The 21,305-nt window shown below is 44.1% G+C and overlaps 1 protein-coding gene across 2 annotated transcripts in view; it reads right to left on the reverse strand.

Moving 5' to 3' along the window:
* Positions 1 to 21,305, reverse strand: part of FOXK1 (forkhead box K1) — a 60,985-nt gene that overhangs the window by 13,760 nt on the left and 25,920 nt on the right. For both annotated transcript variants that reach the window (XM_063143635.1, XM_063143636.1), the window contains exon 2: positions 12,054 to 12,251. In XM_063143635.1, the coding sequence (XP_062999705.1) occupies positions 12,054 to 12,251 (198 nt within the window). The remainder of the gene's footprint in view (positions 1 to 12,053; positions 12,252 to 21,305) is intronic.

The following is a 21,305-nucleotide window of genomic DNA, read 5'->3' on the forward strand; positions in this document are numbered from 1 at the left end:
TCCATCCATCTTGCCCTTGGTCGGCCCCTCTTCCTTTTGCCTTCCACTTTCCCTAGCATCAGCCTCTTCTCCAGGGTATCCTGTCTTCTCATTATGTGGCCAAAGTACTTCAGTTTAATAAATAAATTTTAAATAAATAAGTTTTAAATAAATAAAATAAATAAATTTCTATACCGCCCTATAGCCTAAGCTCTCTGGGCGGTTCACAAAAATTAAAACCATTCAAAGTATAAAACAACAATATAAAAGCATAATATAAAATACAATATAAAAGCACAACCAGGATAAAATAAAATACAAATTTAAAACAGCAAAGTTAAAATTAATTTATAGACTGTTAAAATACTGAGAGAATAAAAAGGTATGAACTGTCACTGCAGGCTTTTAAGAAGGCCTTGAAAATGTATTATTTTATCAGAGCCTTCTTGTGATATAACTACTGTTGCTGCTGCTGGTTTTATTGTTGGCTATTTTTGCTATCCTTATTGCTATTTTTGTGTGTTTATCTTTTTATTGTTTTTAATGTTTTAACTGTTTTCATGTATTTTGTTGCTGTAAGCGGCCTTGGGTGGGCTTCTGCCCTGAAAGGCGGCCAAGAAATGTTTTAAATAAAATAAATAAAAACAGCAAACTTCTAACAGGAGAAAGCTGAATTTCTACAGAGGGCTTGCGCCATCATTCACTAGTTTCCTCAAACCGGGAAAATTTAGATACGTTGGACAGACTGAGGTTTGCAAAAAACAGCGTGGAACCATGCACGGAAATATTGTGCAAACTGCGAATTCCAGATCCTTCCACCTAGAACAACTTGCAAAAGCCATGGAGAGAAGAAGGAAATATTACAGCAACACAGAGTCTGAGCTTCAAACTACCATCATCAACCACGACTCTCTATGAACACACGCGGGGTGTCGCTCTATCCTTGCCTCTCTATGATGAGAGCCCTTTATGCCTAGAGTGGCTACTCGTTCGGTTTAGTACTGAACGTGCCAATAAGGACTGCTTTGGGACTTGGCACGCACTTGCTGCTCACTCGACTGTCCTTGGCTCTCATTTCCTTGTTCCTCCATCGCTTCCAACACAAGGACTTCATCTCTTCTTGGAACACTGAGTTTTCCAAAACTTAAGAGGAGGCAGTGAGCACAGAGGAGTGAGCGGCAGAAAAGAACTGGAAGGAAACAGCAGGAACAACAGCAGTGTCACCCCTTCTGAGCACCCAGAATGTGAGGAAACAGCAGCCACCCTACCAGACTAACTAAGATTGTAGTGCCTGAATTTGCTTTCCTTTTCCCCCTCCTCCTCCTCCCTCCCAATCCCCTTTCCTTTTGTGTCATGTCTTTTAGATTGTAAGCCTGTGGGCAGGGACTGTCAAGAAATACTTTTGTAAGCCACCGTGAGAGCCTTTTTTGGCTGAATGGCGGCATAAAAATCCTTAAATAAATAAATAAATACTATCACCCCTGTAAGCAGCTGCACCCTTCTCCTGACTCTCTCCCTCAGCTGTGCAGCCTTGGGGAAGCTTCCCAGACTGTTCAGGCCTGAGTAGAAGAGTAAGTGGGAAAGCATTATTGCTTACAGTCAAGACATGTTTTCCTGGAATCTGTACTGTCAGAAAAACAACAACTGGTTCACCAGGAGATGTTGACCACACACTTAGCCAGCTGATTAGATTATCTGTATGTGTGTGTGTGTGTGTGTGAATTTGTCCTAGATCAAGAATTGTGTATATATAAACATCATGCCCCCCCTAGAAGACACGTAAACAGAGGCGCTTATAAAAGCAAATGAAATCTATTTTTCGACCTTGACGCACACACATTATTTTTGCATTTGCTTCATAAAACGAGAAAACCGACGCATCAAAAGAAAACAAAACCAAGAGCCACGTGGCTTAGGATAATGCAGAAAAGGAGAATGGGTTGTATTATAATCTGGTCACGATTTCCTTGATAAATCCTACAGATAACAGGCTTGCCATACAAATTAAACCACATCAGAGAAAGTTACCAATGGATTGGGGAGAGAAGGGGGGAAGAGAATGAGAGAGGAAGGAGGAAAGATGCATCTTTGATAAACAATCATATATAAACCAGGGATTCTCAAAGTTTCTATCCCCAAGGCCCTCTTGAGAGAGCTGAAAAGGACTGAGCCCAAATTTGCAGTGTACGGAACGGAGCCAGTCACAAAATGGAGGCAGGTGGAAGTGGAGTTTGACATTATCAGTTGGTAATTACTGAAATAATTTTATATTGATGCCTAATTCCTCTTTGGAAATGGCAACTTTTTTCCTTCATAGGAACGTAAGAGGAGCCCTGCTGGATCAGACCAAGCTGGAGTGTGTTCAGAGGAGGGCAACCAGGATGATCAGGGGGTCTGGAAACAAAGCCCTATGAAGAGAGACTGAAAGAACTGGGCATGTTTAGCCTGGAGAAGAGAAGATGGAGGGGAGACATGAGAGCACTCTTCAAATACTTCAAAGGTGGTCACACAGAGGAGGGCCAGGATCTCTTCTCGATCGTCCCAGAGTGCAGGACACGGAATAACGGGCTCAAGTTAAAGGAAGCCAGATTCCATCTGGACATCAGGAAAAACTTCCTGACTGTTAGAGCAGTGCGACAATGGAACCAGTTCCCTAGGGAGGTTGTGGGCTCTCCCACACTAGAGGCCTTCAAGAGGCAGCTGGACAACCATCTGTCAGGGATGCTTTAGGGTGGATTCCTGCATTGAGCCTTGTAGGCCCCTTCCAACTCTGCTATTCTATGATTCATGTCTACCCCAGCCCTATATCCCGGGATCATCCTGGGATTGTTCCTGTGCATCCAAATGCCACACAGGGGATCCCAGGAGCATGCATGGACGATCCCTCCATTTTCTGGGACAACCCTTACGTGTAGAAAGGGTCCACCTAGTTCAGCGTTTTGTTCATACAGTGGCCAACCAGCTGTTGACCAGGAAACCACAAGCAGGACACAGAAGCACGGCAGGCTGGGATTCTGAAATGAACACACCATACTGCAATATTTTGTGGCAGATTCCCATTCAAATAATAATAAGTCTTACTGAAACATTTTTTTTTTGAAGAATGCAGCACGCAATGTTTTTAGTGCATCTACAATAAGTCTCTGAAAACCGCTGTAAATTCCCTTTGCGGGAATGTGGCCAAGGAAACAAAGGCAGGGCTCCTCTTCTTGAATGCGACCCCCTGAATGTGTCGCACACAAACACAACCTGTAAGATGGTGTGCCTTTCACCAAAAGCACAAAAGATACTGCCACAGAACCTCAAAAAGCATATTGGACCCTGCCACTCACACCCAGGCAGAGATAACTAGGGTTCCCAGCTCCTTCCCAGGATGCAACGCCAGTTACCTTTACACCTCGAGGCTAAGAAGATATTGTACAGGAATAGTGTCTCCACAGACCTGGTGCTGCTACATTCCATTCATCACCAACACCCGCCTTTCCTTTGCCAGTTGATAAGTAGAACTGCATGCTAAAGGCAGAAAGATGCAAAGCTGAGGAGTGTGTCCAACTCCAGATTTCCACTCGCAGGGACTAGGACACCCCTCTTCGGTTTTCCATCCCCTTTCTCTCACAAAGATGGCTCTCTAATGGAGCCGGTGTGGAGACTGGAATGCTGACTTGGATTGGGCTGACATAGCTTCAAATAATTATTTTCGAGTAATCATAGCATCGCCAGTTTGTACGGGTTCAGAGAACTCACTAAATGGCAGTTAATCTAAAACAGAAGCATATTAATCTAAAACAGGAGGAGAGAGGGAAAGTCACTCTCAAAAAACGCCATCTCATAGGCTGCATTCAGACAAAGGAACAAACCATGGTTTAGCATTCCATAAGGATGCTGGGCTTGCAAGCTTTTGTGCACATAACAGCAAACCAGGGTTTCCCCATATGTCTGAATTCAGGCTAGTGTGAATATATTGCAGATAGATTAACACTGCTCACAGCATAGCAGATTTATATGTAAAGTACCATCAAAGCATCAACAGACTGGTCCTTTAATTGTCAGCATATTGAATTCGCCATGTTGATCTGGTTTTATGATGGTAACTTGTGGTGCTCCAGATCTCTTAGACTACCACTCCCATCATCCTTAGTCAGCATACCCAATGGTGAAGGCTGATGGGTGTTGCCCAGCTCTGCTCTAGAGGACCACCTTTATTTACATGGCACACATCAAGAAACTAGTGATAAATGGGTTACTAACACTTGAAAATAGTGTGTAAAGTGCACACTATCATTACCATGTTCATTACCACAATGAACCCTGTGAAGGATCCCCTTATTCCCATTTTAGAGATGCAAAACCGAGGCAGAAAGACAACAGCCATAATCCGGCGCAGATGTAAGCATGCCTGAGGCTACAGGGACTGACACATGATTACCGGCCTACGGCCAATGGCCCTCCCAAGGCCACCAGTGAGTCTAGGCAGGCACACGAGCCTGGATACATGAGACTGAAATGCGACACACCAGCCACAGAACCGCAGTGTCTATCAGGAGCCTTTGCCAATGCTAAACAAATTTTTAAAAAGCAATGAAGATAATCCGAGCAATTCCAGTCTCATGCTTCTTCCATAAAAACATGCTGTTTCCAATTAGGGCAGCATTCAGTTTAGACATGCATTATGAAAAGCAGAATACGTACACCCGAGATTGCAAACAACAGTTGCATAACCCATTTGAAAAAGTACACAAACCTCTGAAAATAAAGCCATGCAATTACATATTATTTTTTAAAAAACGTATCTTTGAACATCAGAAACCCGCGTTTGCTTCGCTAGTCAGATCTGAGGTTGAATCTGAACCGTCCCCTGTCTACCATTCATGTTCTCCCTCCCTGAAACTGAACATATTTAAACCCTTTCATGCTCTATGTCTCTGTGTCACTCATTTCCATTCATAGTGAGCCTCTGCAGAGTTTCGTTTTTCTATTTCTCGTGTGCCAGCAGCGCAGTCATCCTCGGCGGACCACATAGGGAACTTCCAGATGTTCAAGGCAGCTGCTGCTACAACACTGGCAAAGCACCTTTGTGGATTCCAGGGCATAATCATTGCTGCTACCTGCACTGCAGAGGTTCTAAGTAATTCTGCAGGTGAAATGTTCAACGCGACCCAGAACCCACGTTTCCGGGTATCGCTGCGTTCATGTCATGATGAAAGCGCAAAAGTGTACAATGGATCAGGACATTCAGGAGCCTTTCATGCACAAGGGGTTTGGAGGCAGCAACAAAATTACGTTCTGGGTCTGTAAGCGGACTCCTATGAATATACAGACAGATCAAGGCATTTATTGAGAGTGGGTTATCCGTGTCTCCTGCTCAAAGGCAATCCGGTGAAATGGAGCAAGGAGTTTTGTTTGTTATGCAACCAACTATATTAGGACTGAATCTTGAATTTAGGGGAAGGGCAACCAGGGCCTATCCTACATTTAGTCAATTGTACACAAAACAATAAAGCTAGGAATCTTGGCTTATTAAACCACAATGCAAATAAGGTGCATGCTGGTGTACAACGCCTATTATTTGCGCCTAAAGGCCTGGTCAGCACACACACATACCCCACAAGCGTTATACCCCAAGCACTTCTAGCTTTCCATAACCTTTATGCCCAACACGTCTACCTTACAGTTTCTATAAAACCTTTGCTTGAAACAGGCTGCTGTTTTAAGCCATTCTCACTAACCATGATCTCATAGACAGGATGTTTCTACTGGCTTTCTACACATGGCCACAACCCGTCTTTTCCTCCACATTGTGCAAGAAAGGCAAACAGTTTAAAAAAAACAAAAACCCAAAAAACCCCATAATAATAACAAAGCTCTCTTTATTGAAAATCCGAATTCGAAACACGGCCAAAACAGGACTAAATGTTTACATCGCAACTTCTGGCTAACTCTAGCACGAGCGGAGTATTATTATTTTTCCCCTGCTTCAAACTCTGAAAACAGCAACAGACAGTTTGATAAATAATGTCTCCTAGAAGCAAAGCCGTTGACTAAGCAAAAAAAAGAAAGAAAACAAGAAAAAGGAAAAAAGAAAATCAAGAAAAAGGAGAGGCTGGGGAGGGAGGGGAAAGGAAGGAAAAAGGAGGCTAATAATTTTCTAGAAGCAACAGTGTTTTTTTTGCACATTTCACACTGCGGAACTGCTGAAGCGGGCAGGTTTAGTTTGGTTTAGTTAAAGCTCAACCCTTCTCTAGGTAGTGGAGTTTTCTGAGAAAATAAACAAGTTGACAGAGGGAGGAGAGAGAGAGAGAGAGATTGAATAAAAGAAAAGAAACTAAAACGGCTTTCAAAGCAGAGGAGAACCTGGCAGGAAAACAAGCTAGAAAGTAAACACAGAGAGGCGGGCTGTGAGAAGCACAGGGTCAAAGGAGGCAGGGCTGAGGCTGTTAGTTTTTTCAGCAGCCTGTGTGTGCGGGCGTCGTGTTGTGGCGGTGTTCCTGTTCGCACAGCCAAACCTTCCGCAGGGAGGGGCAGGCTCCTATTTCCAAAAAGGAAACTGACTTAGGATCTCTCGAAAAGCTACAGCAAAGATTCCCGAGGGCCAATCAGGGGACGGCAAGGCAAACGCGCACCAAATTAGGCAAGTGAACCCTGCCAAAGGGAGCAGGGAGGGGGAGAGAGAAACAGAGAGACAGAAGAAGAGGAAAGCTGAGCTGATGTGAACGCGGGGGAAGAAGGGAAAGGTTCCAAAGCTCTCTCCCCGTCCCTCTGCCGTTTTACAAGGATTGTTGACATTCCTCGGCTGCAAAGAGCCACGTTTTGGAAATCTGGTTATCTGCGCAGCAAGGCAGGCCCCTGTGCTACAGTGGACGAGGATTGCCTTACTGGATTCAGTATTCTGTTTCCAGCAGTGGTCAGCCAGAAGCATCTGGTAAACTCACACACAGGGCACAAAGGCAACAACTCTTCCTCTCCTGTTAGGATGCAGCGTCCGATACGCAGAGGGGGTAAAGTGCCTCTGAACTCCTGCTATGAATTTGTTTAATCTACAGTAGTCAAAGCTCTACCGGCCACCACCAATTCTGCAAATTCATGACGGAATGCAAGAAAAAGTAGCAACAGCATCATGACTGCAGACCCCTGACATCCAAGGAGGCCTGTGGACCTCACATGCCACTCTCTGGGCTTTTTTCTCCCTATGTTATCCTCTCAATAACCCTGTGAGGTAGGTTTAGCTGAGAGAGAGTGACTGGCCGGCCCATAGAATCATAGAATAGCAGAGTTGGAAGGGGCCTACAAGGCCATCGAGTCCAACCCCCTGCTCAATGCAGGAATCCACCCTAAAGCATCCCTGACAGATGGCGGTCCAGCTGCCTCTTGAAGGCCTCTAGTGCGGGAGAGCCCACAACTTCCAAAGCCATCCAGCGAGTTTCATGGAGGACGGGAGTGATTGCGGAGTATTTCGCACATTGTTGTTTTGCTTTTGAAGAAGAGCCACATAAATATTGCATTATTCAAATATTCTGAAAGCAACAGGTTTCATGCACATCCAGAGGAAAGACTGCAGCACAGAGAGAGAGAGACAGAGAGAGACACTCCTGTGTGGTGCATCCTTTATAAAAGGGGTATTTATAAACACAGCAGCCCTCCCCCTGCAAGGAAGAACTGAGAACGAAAAAGGTTGGGCAAAAAAGAGAGAAGAAAACCTCAAAAGTCTTTTGAGGTTATTTTCTTCTCCTTCAAGAAGCGCGGATAGCTGTGCCGACGTTGAGCCCCAACGGATGTCAAAGCGTTGCAGCTTCTTGTAAAACATTCTTCCGCAGGATTGGGCAGGAGAAGCCAATGTCGTTATCTCACACTTTCTCTTCAAGCTAAAGCAGCTTTCGGAGAAAGTGTGTGCGTATGTGTGTGCAAAATTTACTATTAGTGGTGGATAAAGGGCAGCATCACAAATGCAGGGCAGATGCGGGGGTTGGTTTGCCTCCAATTACTACAAGTTGGCAAGGTGTAGCTATTTTCATCAAAGGAGGATGTTAGGAGATAAAACCGCAAATGCTGCTGCTAAGGCACACTGAAAACAGAAACAGAAGCAACCTTTCTCCTCCTATTTTTAATGAACACCCATGCGATCTTTCAAACGCAGTGACCAAAACCACTCCGCTCAGCAATTACTCTTCTTTCCTCCCACCTTCAGACTCTCTAAGCTCTCATCCATCAACCTTACGTTGAGCTGCCTTATACTGAGTTAGATCATTGGTCCCTCTAAGCCCAGTATTGTTGACACGGACTGGCAGCATCTCCCCAGGGTTTCAGGCAGGGTTCTTTTCTAGTGAGCAAAGAAAAGCCAAAAGGCAAGGGGTGGAACCAGGAGTTGTGTGTCCGAAGGGATTTATTATTGCCGACGCATTTCGGACTAAATCAAGTCCTTCATCAAGGCAATTCTTATAACAATATAAAATCACTTATTTCCTGAGCGACGGTGTCCTATAGGATACCATCGCTCAGGAGATAAGTGATTTTATAAGAATTGCCTTGATGGAGGACTTGATTTAGTCCGAAACGCGTCGGAAATAATAAATCCCTTCGGACTCACAACTCCTGGTTCCACCCCTTGCCTTTTGGCTTTTTTTGGATCACTCGTTATCTGGGGTTTCCTTTCTCTTTCGGCTATTTTCTAGGGTTCTTTTCTAGTCTTTCCTGGAGATGCCGGGAATTGAACCTGGGACCTTTTTGAATGCTAAGGAAGTGTTCTACCATTGAACCACGTCCCCTTCCAGAAAAACAGCCTTACAAGAATTATTATTCATTTGTCCATCAGTTATTTGTCCATCCAGAGCTCAGCGCTGTGTATCCTGACCGGCAGGAGCATCCCAGGGTTCTCGAGCAGAGAAAGCTGTTTCCCCCATCAGCTGCAACCTGATTCTTCTAACTGGAGAACCCAGGGATTGAACCGAAGAACCGCCCTGCTGGGTCAGACCAAGAGTCCATCTTGTCCGGCACTCTATTCATACAGTGGCCAACCAGCTGTTGACCAAGAACCAAGAACCCCCAAGCAGGACACGAGTGCAACAGCACCCTCCCACCCATGTTCCCCAGCAACTGGTATACATAGTAGGCTTACTGCCTCAGAAACTGGAGGTAGCATATAGAAACCAGGGATAGCATGGTGGGTTGGCGTGATGTGTGAACCCAGCCATCTTGCGATGAAATTGGGGTGGTGTTACACAGACTGAATTCAGACAGAACCAAGTAAGGGCTGGCATTTATACTTCAAAAGGGGGAGCAGCCATCCTTCTCTGTTGCTGTAGCCTTTGGTAGAACCACAGATGTTTTAGTTTTGCACCGATCACAGCCTAAGCTACTTCAGGCTGCAATCCTACTTGGGGCGCAAGTCTCAATGAATCACCCTGAGGGCACCTGCTAGTTGGGTGGTACGTTAAATTCGTTAATTAACTAATTAAGTGATTAATAATGGACCTGCATTTTTTCCTACTGAGCGGGAAGGGGCTTTCACCTCTCTTACGATTACTCACACCTCCTTAGAGACAGTCAAAGACTAGAGAAATATATTTCACAGTATGTGTCACACAGGCCAGTAAATAAATACACAGGCACATGAGTAGCCATTTCCTGGTTTCCTCTGGCGAGTAACAGGCTTGCCTTCAGGAAGACCAGGGCTGGGGGTTGGTGCAAGTTGGTTGATTTTCCTTTCTTTAAGACAGTTAACATGGCACTGATAAGTAGCATAGTTCCTTTGTCTGTTTGTTTTTGCTACTGCAAGTAAGTTCACAAGTTACTAGTCCACATGGACTAGTAACTTGTAAATTTACTTGCAGTAGCAAAAACAAACAGACAAAGGAGGTCAAGATAACTACATCCCCATTTACAACACTTCTGAGACATTTCTTTGACAATAACCTAAAACAGAGTTAGAACTGCCTATACAAAAACATTTTCAGAACTCAAGTTTGGATCAGTTGACTAAGAGCTGTAGTAAAAGGCTTGTTTTAGCACTCCTTTATTAAAATCTTAGTTGAGTAATGAGCTAAAATTTGTAAATAAGCTAGTTATTTCAATAGGGCTTTATTTATATAAAAGCCAGTTCTTGGTTCCGTCTCTTGTTCACACTTTAAACGGCACACTCCAGCACCGCTTTCCCCAACCTAATGTCCTCCAGATGTTTGGGACTACAACTCCCAGAATCCTCTAGTAAACCTATTGTAGTCCAGCACATCCTGAGGGCACCCAGCTGGATAAGGGTGTGTTAGGCATGACCAAGAAACAGAATTTGGTCACGGTTTATGATGGATCTCATTCATTTCCATGGGGCATGGCAAAGAAGATCAACTTCCAAGAATTGGGGCAAGTTTAGCCGCTACCACAATGAGGACTTACTCCTTACCCCAGGAGGACCAACCTCCACCATAAATGAGCACCAAGAGGCAGAGAGAGAGAGAGAAATGGGTTTTGCTCCCCACCTCAGTCCAAACCCCTGCAACATAGGCTGTTTCTCTGCTGCCCTCCCCAATCTTAAACTAGCATTTTGCTAGTATGACGACGACATCATCATCATCATCATCCCACCTTTTGCTCAATGCTGGGCCTCAAGGCGGCTTTACAAAATCAAAACACATACAGTTAAAACCTATAAACAGAAATATACAAAAATTAAAAATATGATTAAATATTTAAAACATTTTAAATACATGAGAATTGAAATACATAAACTGAGGTCCAGACTATTTGCCAAAGGCCTGCCGAACAAAAAAGTTTTTGCCTGTCTCCGAAAACACATCACGGAGGGAGCCAGCCTAGCTTCCCTGGGAAGGGAGTTTCAGAGCCCTGGAGCAGCCACCGAGAAGGCCCTCTCCTGTGTTCCCACGAGGCGTGATGACGGTGGGACTGAGAGAAGGGCCTCCCCAGAAGATCTCAAAGCCCCGCGTGCTCTCCGCTCCTCTGATGCCATGTTTCTCGCCTGCCCAAGGGTCTCTCCTTCCCTTGCTCGGCTTCGTCCATTTTCTTCTGCTGCCCCTTACGCCTGGAACGCTCTACCAGAACATTTGAGAACTACAAGTTCAACCGCAGCTTTTAAAGCTCAGCTAAAAACTTTTCTTTTTCCTAAAGCTTTTAAAACTTGATTTTGGTCTGACTTTATACTGTTAGTTTTACCCTACCCTGTGCCTGTTTACCCTACCCTGTGCCTGTTTGCTTTCTCTTCCCCTCCTTATTGTTTTATTATGGTTTTATTAGAATGTAAGCCTATGCGGCAGGGTCTTGCTATTTACTGTTTTACTCTGTACAGCACCATGTACATTGATGGTGCTATATAAATAAATAATAATAATAATAAAGCACAGGCAAGCTCGTAAGGGAGAATACTTTCAGATAACCTGGACCGGAGCTATATAGAGCTTTATAGGGCATATCCAACACAGCAAAGGAACCGTGGAAGTCTGAGATGATGATGATGATGATGATGATGATGATGATGATGATAATAATAATAATAATAATAATAATTTGTTACCCACCTCTCCCTCTGGATCGAGGCGGGGTACAACACAAATAAAAACACCATAAAATACATATAACTAATTCAAACATTTAAAACCAGTGCATCACAAAAAGCAGCACACCATTAAAAAAGGCATCTTAAAATTCAACTGGGTCGGCCTGCCGGAAGAGATCAGTCTTCACGGCTTTCTTAAATTCTGGAAGACTGTTAAATTGATGAATCGCTCCCGGCAAGCATTCCACAAACTGGGAGCGGCAGAAGAAAAGGTCCTCTGGGTAATAGTTGTCGGCCTTGTTTTTGTTGGCTGGAGTAAATTCTTCCCAGAGGACCTGAGTGTGTTGGGCGGATTGTATGGGAGAAGGCGATCCCGCAGGTAACCTGGACCCAAACCATGTAGGGCTTTAAAGGTGATAACCAACACTTTGTACTTTGCCCGGAAACTAATTGGCAGCCAGTGAAGGGATTTTAAGACTGGTGTAACGTTTGTTTTTCGGAAAGCGGCAGGGAGCAGCTGCACCAGCACGTACAGATAGGCCGCGATAGCAATGCACTGAAGAATAAAGCCCCTTACCTGATGGTGCCGGTCGGGGAAGGCAGGGGGCTGCCCAGGATCCGGAGATCCGGCTCCGGAATGTGGATCTTAAGAGGCGATATTTGAGGGTAGAGCGGCCGAAGCGGAGGCGACGAAGCTTCCTCCTTCACCTCCTCTTTGTGGTAGAGCGACGTGAACTGGATCTTGATGACTGTGCTAGGGAATCGGAACGTACATCTGAGGAAAAGGAAGGAAGAGGAGGATTCAGCGCTCTGCAAGACAGCAGAGCCCTCGGTTGGTACAGACAACAAGGCAGGTTTTCCTAAACGGTTGCATTTTAACACCAACCTTTCCAACGTTGACTGGAAAGGTGTCAGAAGTTTAACAACATTAAAAGGGGCCAGACTGTAGAACATTTGGGTCACGCAGTTTCAAGCCACTATGACTGAAATACAACCCCCCCAAAAAACCCTCTTCATTTGCACATCCTTCCCAAACCCACTTCTCTCACACGAGATATTCTACCGTTCTCCCCAACGAACTCTCCTCCTTCCTGCAATCGCTATTGCTGCAGCAACTCCTAAACCGTCTCTGACTTATTCTTATTTGAAATATTTTTATGCCTCTGCTCAGGTGCCTAGAGCAGCTTACATATGATCTATTAAGCAAGACAGTCCTACTCGCAGGCTTACAATATAAAAAGACACGACACAGGAGGAAAAAGGGATGGGAAGGGAAGAGGAAAAAAATAAGTAGTCTTTCAGCAGGGCTGGTGGAATAACCCTACTTGCCCCCTCATCTCCCTCCGTACAACCTGCCGGAATAGTTGCACTGATAAATAGGCAAGCAAGGCACCCCTCTTTCTCCTGCAAGTGCAGCTGCCCCACAGCCAATACAAACTAAACCCCAATCAGCCCCCGATTTATCTCCATTCACAGCAAACCTTCTCCTTTCTGAATGCATAAGTCAGACCATTGCCTAGTAGCTGTCCAGAGTTCGGGACAAGACTCTTTCCTAGCCCTAGCTGTAGTTGTCAGGGTCTGAGGGCTTCTCTAAATGTGACTGGCCACTCACGGAAGTTCGCGGGTCCATCTCTCACACTATCCCCTGGTGATTTCGCTTTTATAAAGGTCGGAGATAATGCAGTATTCAGTTATCGCGGGAGCTTCCCAGTGTATAATCAGCATTGCACTATAATTCCGCCACTAGATGGCAGTATTTCATTAAACACAATGGAGCGTGGCCGGGAAGGGAAGTTTCCAATTCAAAAATCGCATGGTCATCATGAATGCGGAAGATGAAAAATCCCGGTAAGAAGGCAGGATTTTTCCTTTGTGTAGAGAAGCTTCGAAGCCGGGTCTTTCTGCATAATGCTGAACCCTGGCCCCTTCTGAATGCAACATGCCTCCTCCTTTTCCTGTACAGATTGCTTCGCCCATGCTGACTGTACAAGTCCTCTTGGCTGCAAGGGAGGCCCCCTCCCATAAGACCACCATGGGCCGGACCACACGTCCTGCATTGTTCATAGCGATAAGATGCACTAAAGTTGCACATCGACATCCTGAAACACATCTGCGAGGACACGTCTTTTGTGAACCATCGCTGTAGCATTAAGCTGGTGCAAAATTCGCTGGCAGGTCAGCAATTAGAAGCTGGCTGTGCCCGACGCTACATCGGCAGCAGGACCTGGAAGACACGGACAAGACTGCTGATGTCTCCTCTAAAGCTAGCGCTGTGGAAGACGAGCCAAAGCAGTTTCCTTCTCTCTACAGCAGCTCCCTTCTCTTTTTTTCTGTTGGGGGCTGCATTCCCTTGTGGGTGATCTGTCAGGGGTTATCTGTTGGCACTGGACAGGGCCAATCATGGCCACCCACTTTCCTGTTCCCCTGCAACCTTCCTCCCTGTAAGCAGGCAGTTGTAGGGCAGACAGCTTGCATTTGCCAGAGCTTGTAAATGCAAGTTGAAACAAGGCCCAGGATGCCCGTTCCTGGTCTACAGCAAGCAATTGGCAGTGCCCACTTCTGCCAGCACAGTGGAGCAATTAGTAACGGGATCGTTGCCCTTTGATCCTAATGCAGAGCCATCATTCTGCGAAATGGCCCTGATTCCCAATTTATCTCGAGGAAGCTTGCTCAGCAGCCTGGAAGCCGAGCGTGGCAGGCACTTGCTTTGTTTCAAAATTACTTCGAGAAGGCCCAAGTGAAAAATAGGCCTACTCAGCGTGGTCGCCTGGCCACTTTTAAACTATCCTTCAGAGATATAACTCCACATCCCGTGAGCAGATTCGTTCAGTGCTTTTGACCTCCAGGCAAAATATTGTTAGCACCACTTTCCATATACAGTTTTCAAAACGTCATATCCTGCTTGGTGTAGATTTGGCCCCGGAAAGTTTTATAATCTGTCCTCAGCTTCACAGACTAAAGTTCTAAACCAGGAATCACAACATTTGTTTGGATGCAATTGAGGCCTTAGCTAGATCTAAGGTTTATCCCGGGATCATCCCAGGGTCGTCCCTACCTGCTCCTGGGATCCCCTGTGTGTTATTTACATGAACAGGGATTTCAAAATTTATCATTATTACGGTCATAGACCAGCAAAACATGAACAGGGATGACCCCGGGATGATGTCGGGATAAACCATAGGTCTAGCTAAGGCCTGAGTCCTCTTATGCCGGAGCGTCTCACATATTACAAGCAAGGATAGAGTAGCTCTTTCCCCAGCCCTGGCAGAAGCCAAATTTTAGAAGATGTTGAAGAAATCAACACTCTATGAGCTTTTTAGCATTTCTAGGCGTTTTCCAGAAGCAAAACAAGTTTTCAACCTGCACCTTGGGAGCAATACATCACAGCACTGTAAGATCTATAGGTGTCCTGCAAAATGCAGACTGCCTACCAAAAAACCAGCAACAACCCTTTGCGGATTTGTTCGAGGAAGTGCCCATACCTACTCCATTTTGCCTGACATTTCCCCCATCAGCAGTTAAGTCCGGCTGAAACTGGCCGCACAGATTATCAAACATTCTACAAGTACAGACAGTTATGATGGACGTTATATCACACAAGTCAATTTTCCGCTGGTGCATTTTTCTTGCTAGGATTGTGAAGCTCAACTTGCCAAGGTTATTCTTACCCCACTACATCTCTCCAATGGCAATCTTTTTCTTTGTTAAATGCTAGATTGCCATTCCAGTTTTGAGAGATTCTAGGGGGGGGGAGGGGGAATAGCAGAGAGAATTATTTATCGCAAACAGAAATGCAGAGAGCAAAACCTACATTTTGGGGGGACATGCAACTATTTCTGTTACACATCCTCAGTTAATGATTCTGATTAAGTAGTGTGTTTCTCCAGTATACGGGGGGAAATATTACGGTTTTGGAGATGTATACGCTTCTCAGCTCCGAAATATAGAATATAATGTTCTCCAGTAACAAGGAACGCCTAATTAGGGATGGACAGGTCAGCTGCTTTCTAGACCATCTCAGTTTCGCTCGTGATACTCCTGAGTCTTTTCTGCCATATTTCTGGTTACGCTAAAATTTGCATTTACTGTTACTAGGCTGCCTTTAAAGTGTGTGTGCGTTTTACTTACAGGTAATAGCAAAGGCTAACAAAAGGCTGCTACTACAACTAGCGTGGGGCTGCAAACACCCCAGGAGCGATGGAAGGTGATGATGCATTTCCTCTTCCAGGGACCTCACATGGTAGAAGAAATGGTTGCCTTATTGCATTAATGGCCACCCTGTAATAATGACCCTCAGGCAATTCCTGGGTTGGTTTGTAATGTGCAGACCTGAAAATGGAATTCACCACCACAACATGGAATGATGGCCAACCGTTTAGATGGCTTTAAAGGGGGCTGCATAAATTCCTGGAGGAGAAGGCTATCAAGGGCTACCAGTCCTGATGACTACATAGCAACTCCCAAGATCAGAGGCAGTATGCCCATGTACAGCTGTTGCTGGGGAACATGGGCAGGAGGGTGCTGTTGCACTCTTGTGGGCTTCTGGTTGGCCACCGGGTGAACAGAATGCTGCACTAGGTGAATCCTTGGTCTGATCCAACATGGCTCTTCTTATGTTCTTATCAGCAAGTCCTGTGATGCTACTACACTACAGGACAGGGTAAAACAAAAGCTACTGAGATGCCACCTTGGTGTCATTTTTGCTGACCTCAGTACTCGCCTCCTCCCCACTGTAAACCTGTGTTCTCCCCCCTGTCACTATATTTCCATAAGCAGCAGGGCACAACTTATGTATAAAACAATGCAAAGACCCCTCTATGTGATGGGAAACTGCTATTCTTTTAATGACAATCTATGATTTTAAAAATGCACAAGATATTAATACATACGCTCCCACATCAAAGCAGTATCGTAAGAAATCATTAGATTGAAATGTAATAAATAAAAAATCTAGGTGTTTGTTTTTTGTTTTTTTTAAATTTCAAAAGGAATGTATTTTCATCCAAAATGTCATTCATTCTCATTTGGTATATTGGATAAAACATTGCATCCCAAATAATAGTAGTGAAAGAGAATAGCAAATATGGATTTCTTTGTGAAACCCTTCTGTGCGGCATTCAAAACTGAACAACTATTGCCAGGAACGCATGCAAAATACAAACGAGGAGTTGTAAAGAAGGAAAAAAGCAGTATTTGAAAGCCTAGAATCAGAAAGAACGGAAGAAAGTAATATTTTTAAAATTAACCATGACCGAAAAAGAAAGAAAGAAAAGAAAGCTGAAAGCAAACCGAATGGAAAAAGACCCGGGGCCTTATTTCCTTTCCATTTTTTTTTTAAAGCACACCTTTTTTACAGTTCACTGGCCACTAGGAACTGTAAACAAGACTGTATAAATAGGAAGACGGCTATAAATCATGGTGGAACTGTAAATTCTACAGACATCTTACATAACTCAATCCTTGAAAATGTTTGCGCTGTAAGAGGTTGTTTATACACTCAAAGATCTAGAAGCTGTTTCAGAGATGGCTATCTCCGCAGTGTTATCTCAAGACAATAATCCTTGTTATGGGCAGGGGACAGAAAGCGCTGGGATGCTCAAAAGACACACCTATGCTGTCTCTGGTCACTCACATCGTAAGTCACGGCTTTTGCAGTTTATTTAACTCATGCTATTTGTTGTCTTTGCTTTTACAGCAAAATCATGAATGAACACAGGTCCAAGAATGACCCCTGCGGAATCTCACTAGACAATCCAGTTTAGTCCATTAATCACTCCGTATTTGAGCTCAAGGTTGCTGTGGAACAGGTAAATTAAAACAAATGCAAAACTTAGGATATGCTTTTTCGGTACCTTATACTGAATCAGAGTAGCCCAGTATCTAGCCCGGTACTGTCGACACTGGGATCATCTACACCAAGCAAGATATTCCACGATGAAAGTGGTATGAAAGCGGTATATAAAAGGCAAGAGCCACACTACTGCTTTAAAGTGATATGGAAGTGCACTGCAGGATCGACACTACTGTTTTATAGTGGTAATGAAGTGCACTGACAACTGTTGGGGCCCATGACACATCTACACCAAGCAGGATATAGCACTATGAAAGCGATATATGGTATGTGTCAATGGGCCCCAACAGTCATCAGTGCACTTCAATACCGCTATAAAGCAGTAGTGTGGCTCCTGCCTTTTATATACCGCTTCCATACCACTTTCATAGTGGAATATCTGCTTGGTGTAGATGAGCCCACTGACTGCCAGCAATGGCTCTCAATGGTTCCAGGCAGGATTCCTTCCCAGACCCACCTAAAGGATTAAACCTGGAACCACATGCTCTACCCAGAGAGAAATGGTACCACCCTTTATTATCTTTACAGGTGATATCTGCAAACTGAAACATCAGCACTAGGCTGTCTCCATCCCCAACAAAAACACCTGTGCAAGAGTCCCCAAGTTGTTTTCCCAAGAAAATTTGGGCAGTGGAGTAGAGATGGCTTGGAAGGGTTCCCTTTCATATGGATGCACAAACTAAAATTGCAATTTTAAATACTAATATTTGGTTTGGTGTTGCAAATAATCCCATTAAAAATGCTCCTGGTTACTGTGGCCACAGCTAGACCTAAGGTATATCCTGGGATCCTCCAGGGTTCGCCCCTGCCTGAGCACTGGATCCCCTGTGTGTCACCTAGATGAACAGGTTTGACCCCTGGACGATCCAGGGATAAACCTTAGGTCTAGCTATGGCCTGTCTCTCTCTCTTTTTTAACTTGTGTTTGATGTGGTTTAAAAAAACAACACCAAGCATTTTAGAAGTTCTCTCCCTGATTATTCATTGTGAGGTTCCCACTCACCATAGTGACCAGGTAGCCTTTACAAGCTTGATTTCATTGCAAAATAGAATATTTCAAAAAAGTAAAGTGAAAGGAACCTTGACTCAGGACAGACTGGCAGACAGAAGAGTAAGTGCGTGGACTAGGATGTACTGACAAAAATCTTTTCTTAACTGGCCACTGGAAACACCTTCTAGACCTTATTCAGTCACAAAGCCTTTAGGAGACAGTTATTTCACTCAGTTAAAATCAAGTTTATTTCTATATTAGCCCTAAGCCACAACAGAAAATGGAAGGCGCTATACTATTATATAAGGCAATAAAACAACAGAAGGCTTCATACAAATTCTGAACTGGCCAAAGCATTTTTATTACAGCAGTTGTGATGGTACGTGACTTGACAAAAGCATAAATTACTGACTTAAACAACATTGATACTTAAGTGATTTACAGAAAGTGAACTCTGAGAAGATGACTAGTTTTACTTTACCTATCAGAAGCTGAGAAAGAAAACTGACTCAGAATGATGCATATATGGGAAGTTTTAAAAGAAAATGTACAAGGTCTAGTAATTTTACTGAGAATCCCAGTTTTCACTGCCAAAGGTATCAGTTCTCCCATTTGCAAGAGTTAGGGTTGGAGATAATTTGAGGATGATTTCGACTATTACAGACAAGAGTGAATGTATCCAGTGCTTATTTATTTATTTATTTATTTATTACATTTTTATACCGCCCAATAGCCGAAGCTCTCTGGGCAGTTCACAAAAATTAAAACCACAATAAAACAACCAACAGGTTAAAAGCACAATTACAGAATACAGTATAAAAAGCACAACCAGGATAAAACCACGCAGCAAAATTGATATAAGATATCAATACAGAGTTAAAACAGTAAAATTTAAATTTAAGTTAAAATTAAGTGTTCAAATACTGAGAGAATAAAAAGGTCTTCAGCTGGCGACGAAAGCAGTACAGTGTAGGCGCCAGGCAGACCTCTCTGGGGAGCTCATTCCACAACCGGGGTGCCACAGCGGAGAAAGCCCTCCTCCTAGTAGCCACCTGCCTCACTTCCTTTGGCAGAGGCTCACGGAGAAGAGCTCCTGTAGATGATCTTAAGGTCCAGGCAGGTACATATGGGAGGAGGCGTTCCTTCAAATAACCTGGCCCCAAACCGTTTAGGGCCTTAAATGCCAATACCAGCACTTTGAATTGGGCCCGGACCTGGACTGGCAGCCAATGAAGCTGGAAAAGGACTGGCGGAATGTGATCTCGCCGGCCAGTCCCTGTTAGTAAACGGGCTGCCCTATTTTGTACCAGCTGAAGCTTCTGGACTGTAGCATTTATATATATTCTTGTTTGTTTGTGAGAGTTATCTGTCAAATATTTAGGCTAGCTGCATGGATAATCACAGCCAGAATCTGTTAATTCAAGCAAAAGGGTAAATGCTTGTTGCTTATTGAAAAGGGCAGACCCTGAAAACTAAATGCATATCCCTAGTTTAGAAGGATTACTACGGAATAGATTAAGGTTGCCAAAGTCCACAACAAACCACATCAGCTAATTTACTTCCGCTTTGAACCAACTCAAATTATAGTATTAATTTTAATCAATATGGAAGTGAGTTATGCATACTCCAATGGCTCATACAGCAGATTAAATTCATCCCATTTTATTTTCTAGAATGATGCAAAATATATGCGGCCTTGATAAAGGCACATGACATCCAAGTGCATTCAACAGCACAAAGCCAGTTTTGTCTTGTCTGAGCCTGAGGAAAAAACACACACAGAAAAAGAGAAACACACACAGTGAAGTGCAAAGCTGTTTGCTTTTTGCATTCCAGTTACAATATTTTGTCCAATCTGGCAAAAATATATTTGCTCTTGGCCTGAAACTCCGCATGGAAAGCACTCTGGCTGGCTGAAAGGGTTATTTCAGCTAAACCCCAAATGGCTCGAAATAGCGAGGCCTAGTCTTAGCCTTAGAGGAAGCTTTTGTAGCTGGACACTACAATGATGTTAGCAGACGAACAAACGTAAGCAATATAGGCCAAAGCTCTGCTGCTTGTTAGCTAGGATTTTTATATATTTAAATAGCTCCTTAATACATGATGCCACTAGACACACTTCCTTTGAATCTGCCCTCAAAACCTCACTTTTTTTCCTGTGAAGCCTTTGGAGACTCCTTAGTCCTCCACATGAGGCCTGAACATAAGGATCTTTTCTCATATTTGTTGTTTCTTAGCCTGGGCTGTCCAAATTTATATTGTAAGTTCTTTAGGGCAGGGACTTATCTTTTTGTTTAGGTAACTCAATGAAGCACTGTACAAATTGAGGATCATCCGTTGTTCGTCAGTAGATACTTTCCCATTCCAAATTCTGCCTGGAGTTCAAAAGACATTTTTTGTCAGCAGCACTGGGAATCTCTGGATACATCTCCAGACTCATTAAGTCCTCAAAACTTAGTGTGACTCAGCCTTGAACCCTGAGCATTTACATTACCTAGTTACACTCTAAGCAACAGGTGAATGCGGCCCAAGGGCCAAATTAATTTTTTGGAGGGGGGAGGCAAAAATGCCAGTACATGTTAGTTTAATGCTCCTTCTGCCATTAACTAAAGCTTTAGGAGAGGCATTTTAATCTATTAGAAGGGGAAAGTACTGCACCAAAGCTGAGAAGACACCAAATTATCAATGGTTAGGGAACAGGGGCATAGTCATCTGCGGAAATCCGGAAGGCTGGACTGGGACCCCAAGAGGGCCAAATTTGGCCCCTAAGCCTGAGGTTCCCCACCCTGACACTAAGCGCATTCAAAACCATACACACAGGTTTCATAAGATGGGGAGACCAAGAACAAGAGAAAAATCATACATGGCAAGTATTCTAAATGCCACGTCACCCATGGAAGAGCACCTCATAAGAGCAAGGAAAGCATATTTCAGTCCATACTGATGAGCAATATGGAAATCTTCTCACAGCTGCTCCCTTTCAGGTTC

This window comes from Elgaria multicarinata, chromosome 17 (genome assembly GCF_023053635.1).
Source record: "Elgaria multicarinata webbii isolate HBS135686 ecotype San Diego chromosome 17, rElgMul1.1.pri, whole genome shotgun sequence".
In the NCBI taxonomy this organism is placed as follows: domain Eukaryota; kingdom Metazoa; phylum Chordata; class Lepidosauria; order Squamata; family Anguidae; genus Elgaria; species Elgaria multicarinata.